Source organism: Homarus americanus, unplaced genomic scaffold, assembly GCF_018991925.1.
Source record: "Homarus americanus isolate GMGI-L3 unplaced genomic scaffold, GMGI_Hamer_2.0 scaffold18418, whole genome shotgun sequence".
Taxonomy (NCBI): Eukaryota; Metazoa; Arthropoda; class Malacostraca; order Decapoda; family Nephropidae; genus Homarus; species Homarus americanus.
In genome coordinates, this window is record NW_024730867.1 from 477,575 (window position 1) to 484,806 (window position 7,232).

At 45.6% G+C, this 7,232-nt stretch overlaps 1 protein-coding gene across 1 annotated transcript; it reads left to right on the forward strand.

The window, feature by feature from the left end:
- Positions 1-1,049: 1,049 nt before the first annotated feature.
- Positions 1,050-4,084, forward strand: LOC121867377 (FERM domain-containing protein 6-like; the record flags this gene model as incomplete). Its single annotated transcript, XM_042367291.1, has 5 exons — positions 1,050-1,250; positions 1,318-1,397; positions 1,976-2,162; positions 3,115-3,339; positions 4,004-4,084. Coding segments are annotated over exons 1-5 (774 nt in total), but the record flags the coding sequence as incomplete, so codon positions are not given.
- Positions 4,085-7,232: the final 3,148 nt, after the last annotated feature.

A 7,232-nucleotide genomic window follows, 5' to 3' on the forward strand; every position in this document is an offset into this window, starting at 1 on the left:
CACCTATGATGAAACGGACGTTAGGCACTTGTAGAGAAACGGCCGACTAAACGGATACAGGAAACGGTGGCACTTTGAGGAAACGATGGCACTGTAAACGGGTATCGAAGGGCAGAGGAAACGGGCACCTATGATGAAACAGGGACTTGGAAAGGTGGCACAAAGGGTGCACCTAGAAGGACGAAACGCACGTAGAACGGTCATATGAGTGCACTTAAGGAAACGGTGGCACCTATGATGAAACAGGTGGCACTGTAAAGAAAGGTGGCACGAAGAAACGGCGGCACAAAAAAATGGCACTTAAACATATGATGAAACAGGTGGCACCTGGGAAACGGTGGCACTTGTAAGGAAACGGGTGGCACCTATGATGAAAACGGGTGGCACTTGTTAGGAAACGGCACTTGTGAGGAAAACGGGTGGCACCTATGATGAAACGGTGGCACTTGTTAGAAACGGGTGGCACTTGTGAGGAAACGAATGGCACTTGTGGGGAAACGGGTGGCACTTGTGAGGAAACGGGTGGCACTTGTGAAACAGGTGGCACTTGTGAGGAAACAGGTGGCACCTATGATGAAACAGGTGGCACTTGTTAGGAAACGGGTGGCACTTGTGGGGAAACAGGTGGCACTTGTGAGGAAACGGATGGCACTTAGAGGAAACGGTGGCACCTATGATGAAACAGGTGGCACTTGTTAGGAAACGGGTGGCACTTGTGGGGGAAACAGGTGGCACTTGTGGGGAAACAGGTGGCACTTGTGGGGAACCAGGCGGCACTTGTGGGGAAACGGTGGCACTTTAGGAGGAAACAGGTGGCACTTGTGGGGAAACGGGTGGCACTTGTGAGGAAACAGGCACTTGTGGGGAAACGGGCGGCACTTGTGGGGAACCGGGCGGCACTTGTGGGGAAAACGGGTGGCACTTGTGGGGAAACAGGTGGCAATTTGTGGGGAAACGGGTGGCACTTGTGAGGAAACAGGTGGCACTTGTGGGGAAACAGGTGCACTTGTGGGGAAACGGTGGCACTTGTGAGGAAACGGGTGGCACTTATGAGGAAACAGGTGGCACTTGTGGGGAAACAGGTGGCACTTGTGGGGAAACGGGTGGCACTTGTGGGGAAACAGGTGGTACTTGTGGGGAAACAGGTGGCACTTGTGAGGAAACAGGTGGCACTTGTGGGGAAACGGGTGGCACTTGTGGGGAAACAGGTGGCACTTGTGAGGAAACAGGTGGCACTTGTGATGAATCAGGTGAATAATATTACTGTTGAGTTTACGGATGAATAACATAGACTTCTCAACCCCCTCCCCCCTACAGGGTGTTGACGCCAGCGGGGAACCCCTCCTACAGTTTAAGTTCCGGGTGCAGTTCTACCTGGAGACCCACCTCCTCCTCAGGTAGGTTCTTGATGAGAGTACCGTAGTGGTTAGGGAGAGACAAGGCAAATTCAGCGAGGGAAAGAAAAAAGTCGGAGTGTGAGAGTTGTGGTGAATTCTAATGAGTCTTGTCCTTCCAAGTATGAATGAGCGTTATAGGAAGAGAAGCCTCCCTCACCTCCACTAATACCACGCATAAAGCTAACCTAATGCTGATACGGGAGAGCATTGAGTATATATTAAATGTGTACTCATCGAATTATATCATGCCCCAATTAATTATTTAGTGGGGTACATGTATGGTCGTGGATAATGATCATTGCATCTCAGACCACGACAGTAGCGAGTTGCTCCATGTGATTTACTAATTGTGTGTGTGTGTGTGTGTGTGGCTACAGGGATGTGTTATTATAATGATACTAACAGTGTGTGTGTGTGTGTGTGTGTGATGTGTGTGTGTGTGTGTGTGGTTACAGGGATGTGCTATTATAATGATACTAACAGGGTGTGATGTGTGTGTGTGTGTGTGTGTGTGTGTGTGTTTACAGGGATGTGCTATTATAATGATACTAACAGGGTGTGATGTGTGTGTGTTGCAGGGATGGGCTGTCACGCCTGCACTACTACCTGCAACTGCGGGAGAACGTGCTCAGCTACAACCAGCCCATCAGCGAGGAGGCCACCTTCCTCCTGGCCTCCTACGCCCTCCAAGCCGACCTGGGAGACTTCTGCGAGGACCAGCACCAGGGTCACTACTTCGACCCCAACCTCTACTTCCCGCACTGGGTCAGTAGCTCCTGCCCGCCGCCTCTACTCTACGTTGATTTCTTATTCTCTACTTTACTCTACTCTACTCTCCTCTACTCTCCTCTCAGTACATAATATCCGTTTAAATTTGTTTTGTAGGAATTAAAAGCTTACCGAATCACTGATAATAAATAGTTAGGTTTATTAGTATATTAAAGGATTCATTATATTTTGTAAGTTGACCTTGTTGAAAAATAAGGTGATCATGGATCGTTATTTTCAAGTTTGGGTAAACCAGTATATAAATAATTTGCTTTTTTTTAGTTAAGAAATTGAAGAAGAAAATGGATAGAGAGAAGTATAAAATGGCGGTGATATTTTTATAATGTCCATTGCACTATCAAGTGTTTGTTCCCAGGACCGTTTGTTGAAATTTGTATCGTAAAAATGATCTTGAGGTAAGGTTATGGCGCTGACTTTAATAACAAACAGTAAAGTCGGAGTTAAATTAACATACAGGGTGTATAACCGTGAGTGTAAGTAAGTGTAGACAGATTGACTTTACACTTGGACATTATCGTTATTACTCAAGAGTGTTTTTCGGGTCAGGGGGTCAAGTCTCGAGGTCACACACACACATACAGTACAGTGGCTGGGGGAAGTATCTCTCTCTCTCTCTCTCTCTCTCTCTCTCTCTCTCTCTCTCTCTCTCTGTTACGTCATTTAGTCGACCCATTTTTTGTCTTTCTGATCGGGTTGGTCACTGATGGATGTATTGCGCTCGTTTAGGTCAGGTCAGGTCAGGTTAGGTTAGGTTATTTTTCTGCCAATGGCCAGTTCTTGATCACCTTTGTGGATTCCAATTACAGTATATCAATGTTATTTAAATCTGGAATATGTGATTGGTTTATTTACAAGTTTTAAGTTTAATCTGAGTCTTGTTGGAGAGAGTGACCTTGACGCTGAGGTTTATTTGTTTACATTGAATCAGCTGGTGGAGCGGGTGGGCGTGGCCTACGTCCTGGAGCACGCGCCACACATGCACCGCGACAACATGGGCCTGACGAGGGCTGAGGCACATGCTCAATATATCCGGGAGGCGTCGCAGCATGAGGCGCCCCATAACCTGCACCTGTACCGCCTGAGATACAAGAAGCAGGACCCAATACCTCAGGTGATCGTGGTCATCTGTGCCAGAGGTCTCGATATATACGAGGTATGTATGTATGTATGTATGTATGTATGTATGTGTGTATTCAAGGCTATTAAATAAGACATTACAAAGTTTTATCTGTAAATAGCCAGAGTAGCAACATGAGAGTATATTCATTATAAGTGCTTCATTAAGTGTACGTAAAGTGTATGTGAGTATTAAGTGTGTTTGTAAAGTTTAAGTCATCCATTAATAAGTCAGTCAGTGTGTATGTAGATTGCATGTACTTTGTAAGTGTATACAGTATGTAAAATTAAAGTACTTCAGTAAGTATCTATAAGAATTATAAGTACGTCAAGTAGTGTGTAGAGTTAGCATCTCCAGTAAGTGCCTTTATTTATAAGTGCAATGGTGTACTTAAGTATGTAAGTACTTTCATAATTACTGTAGTAAAGGGGGGGGGGGGACAGAGGAGTGTATCGGTAAGTATTTATATAATGCATAAACCTTTCATAAGTACTGTATGTATCTAATTTAAGTACGTGTATAAGTGTCTGTGTGAAATATATATATACTTGAACAATTGTGTGTAAAGAATAAGTTAGTCATAAAGTGTCTTGGTAAGTTTGTGTTAAGTGTCTTGGTAAGTTTGTGTTAAGTCTCTTGGTAATAACGTCAATAAGTATTAATAAAGTAAATAATTCAGCTGTTTGTGTGTGTGTTACAGGAAGAGCCGGGGCCACTACCCTCCTCCAGGAAGCTTATCTCTACCTTCCAGTGGTCTAACATCGGCAATCTCTCCTTCGAGGTGAGTACCCGAGTGTCTCCTGTTTTGAGTAACCGAGCGTCTCTCCTGTATCCCAGAGTCTGTCATGCCCCCATAGTGGTATCCAGGGCCGCGACGAGGACAGATGGCTATGGCTCGGCCTTCCCCTCCTGCCCATAGCTTGTACAGCGTCCAAGGTCTTTCAGTGTCAATATTTGGCCCCGACCGTCAACGTGTATGGGCTGAGGGAGGCGACGAAGGGTGTCCGGTGTAGGTGCGTAGTGGGATCACCTGAAGATACGGCACCCTAGCTTATTTCTCCTGAAGGGATTAATTTGAGTTAGGTTAGGTTGTCATTAGGTTAAGTTTGGCGGCTAAATATGCCCAGGTGCTTAATCTTCAGGTGATCAGCGTAGTTTATACCTGGAATGAGTTTGGTGAGAGAAAATTAGGAAATTGAGGGAAAATAATGATATATAATACTGGAATGGAAATTGAGAGAGGGAGATCAGAGAGAGGGAGATCAAACAGAGAAGATTAGAGAGAGAGAGAGAGAAGGGGGGAGGAGAGAGAGAGAGAGAGAGAGCCACCATTAAAATTGAACAATGGGATCACGACAGCTTTAGTAGTCCATAAATGTAATGAAGACAATTTATAATCGATGTTCAATTCATTTCTCTTGCGTGTTGGCTCCTCGGCCGGGGTGAAGAGACGATACGGGGGAGCTCTGAAGGTTGGCAATCCCACGCCTTGGTCCCCGGAAACTCGCCCTAAGCGTCCCCGGCCACTTGTAGCCTGGTTGGAGTGGCTTACCTATATTTTACGCATTGTCTTCTTCCTTGTAATTAAAAACAAAAACGCACATTCCGTCGCGTTGGCTGCTACCAGGTATTGTAGGTGGGAGAGGTGAGGGGGCGAGGGTGGAGGAGGTGTAGGTAGAGGGTGGGAAGAGTGGAGATGGTGTAACGTGGAGGAGGAGGATGATGTGGGTGTGGGTGGGAGATTGATGGGGATTTAGGTATGGGTGATGTGGACAAGGGGTGTGTGGGGATAGTCACGGGGCTGAGTGGGGCTAGCAACATGTGGGACGGGGGTCAGTAGCGTCACGGGGCGGCTGGTACCCCTCTCCCTCCACACTCATTTTTACCCCAAGGCGATGGATGACTTGTCCACACGCCACCACACCATCACCTTAAAACACCTCCACCAAATTTATTAAATCTTTTTTACCCTTAAATTATATTACAAGTCATCTCTTTTTCGATTAAATACAAAAGGGTTTGAAAGCCATATCAAATACAGGGTACGTGATGATTAATGTGTGAAGCTTCAACTTATCGAAGCGAGTAGTGGTATTATGGGGCCGGGATGGAGAAATGTGGTCACTGTGGAATCATTTCTTCGTTATAATATTCACGGTGTTTACAAATTCCTTCTATGTTTATATAGGCTTTTGTGGAAGTTATATATCAAATACAGAATTATGTGGTGTATCCTTATCTGCATATACAGTATTTTCCTTGTTCTTCTATGACTTGGATTTACTTGGCGGTATTGTGAAGAATACAGAGCAGACGATCGTGATACACTGTTTACAATTCCGTCTGTAAGTGTGAAGAAAAGGTCACAGGGAACACGGTGAAGAATACTGTTATGTGCAGATAATACTGGAATACTTAAAGCAGTGTTGGATCTGTTACTTCTTTTAACAAGACCCTGTGGAAACAAACATCAAGGGACATCGTAAACACCCTGTAGGATAGGAGTCGTGAAGTGTGTTGGCTGGACGGTTACCCAGTAATTTTATCCACTTAAACTTATCGCTTGTACTGACGGAAACACATGCTCGAGAAGTACCCTCTGATTACCACCAAGTACCTCCTGAGATAAAGGCGTGGTGGTGGTGGTGATAATAGCGGTATCATTGTCATACCGGACGTGTGTTGTTGTGGGCGGCAGTGTTCTCCGTTACGTAACCCGAAGTTAACACTTGTGGTCAGGTTGCATCACCGGGAAGTAGTGTATCTTGTCATAAATCTCGGCGTAATATGGTAGCGTTGGGTCCGGATTCTAAGAGATAAACACGTTAAAATTTTCCGTCTATTAGTTGATGTAAGAACGAGCCTCGTGTATAAGCAACAACACCGTGATGGTAGAATTAAATTAACGGACTAACTGACAACGAATTTATTCTGAGTCTTTACTATATATTATTATTATTATTTATTTGTCTGCTTAAGGGGTGCGACTGCTGAATGGATACAGCACTTGCCTACTGATTCAATGGTCAGTGATTCGAGTCCCTTAACGGGTCACTATATTGGGCGCCCCCAAGTCGACCCAGCTGTAGAATAGGTACCTAACATCAACGAAGGAGAAGTGAAAGTTGGCCGAGTCCAGTGCCCGGCCAAACTGCTTCCTTGTGTACCGAAGGCTTCCATTTTAGTGTGATTTATCCTGTCCATACGTTGTCGCTCCATCCTATCCTATCCATAAATTACTGTTACTTTTATATTTTCCTCGTACGATAACATTCCGTTGTGCCCAGTTGCCACATCCATTATTTCACATTGCCATGTAAATTTTCGCCCCATGGTAGTAAGGTAAAGCTAGTATGGTGATGGTGGTGAAGGTATAGTGCTAGAGGTATGGTAGTGGTAGAAATATGTTGGAGGTATGGTGGTCTCGTAAGCAAGTGGCCCCGTGTTCAATCCTCAGGGTGATAGCCAGTGCAGTTGCTGAGGTGTCCGGTCTTCCTGGGTTACGTTTTGACAACAGGTTCTTTCAGCTTGTTTATTCACGACTAGAGGTAGGTTATTATTGTAGCAGGAGTGATGGTAGTAGAGGTATGATGGTAGTGGTCTTAGTTTATGTATGGCGACAGTCGTGGTAATGGACCTATGGTGCTAATGTTGATGTGGTAGTGGATGTATGGTGAGAAGCATGGTGTCAGTGAAGGTATGGTGGTAGGGCAGGTATGGTGGCTGGGCAGGTATGGCTGTAGGGAAGGCATGGTTATATTGGAGGTATGGTAACAGGTGTGGTTTGGTGGCAGGGAAGGTATGGTAACAGGTGTGGCAGGGGAGGCATGGCGGCAGGGGAAGCATGGTGGCAGGAAGGTATGGTGGTGCGGGGTACCTGGCCCAGCTAACAGCTATGGACGAATGAATCTCTGTTAGGGTATCCGCTA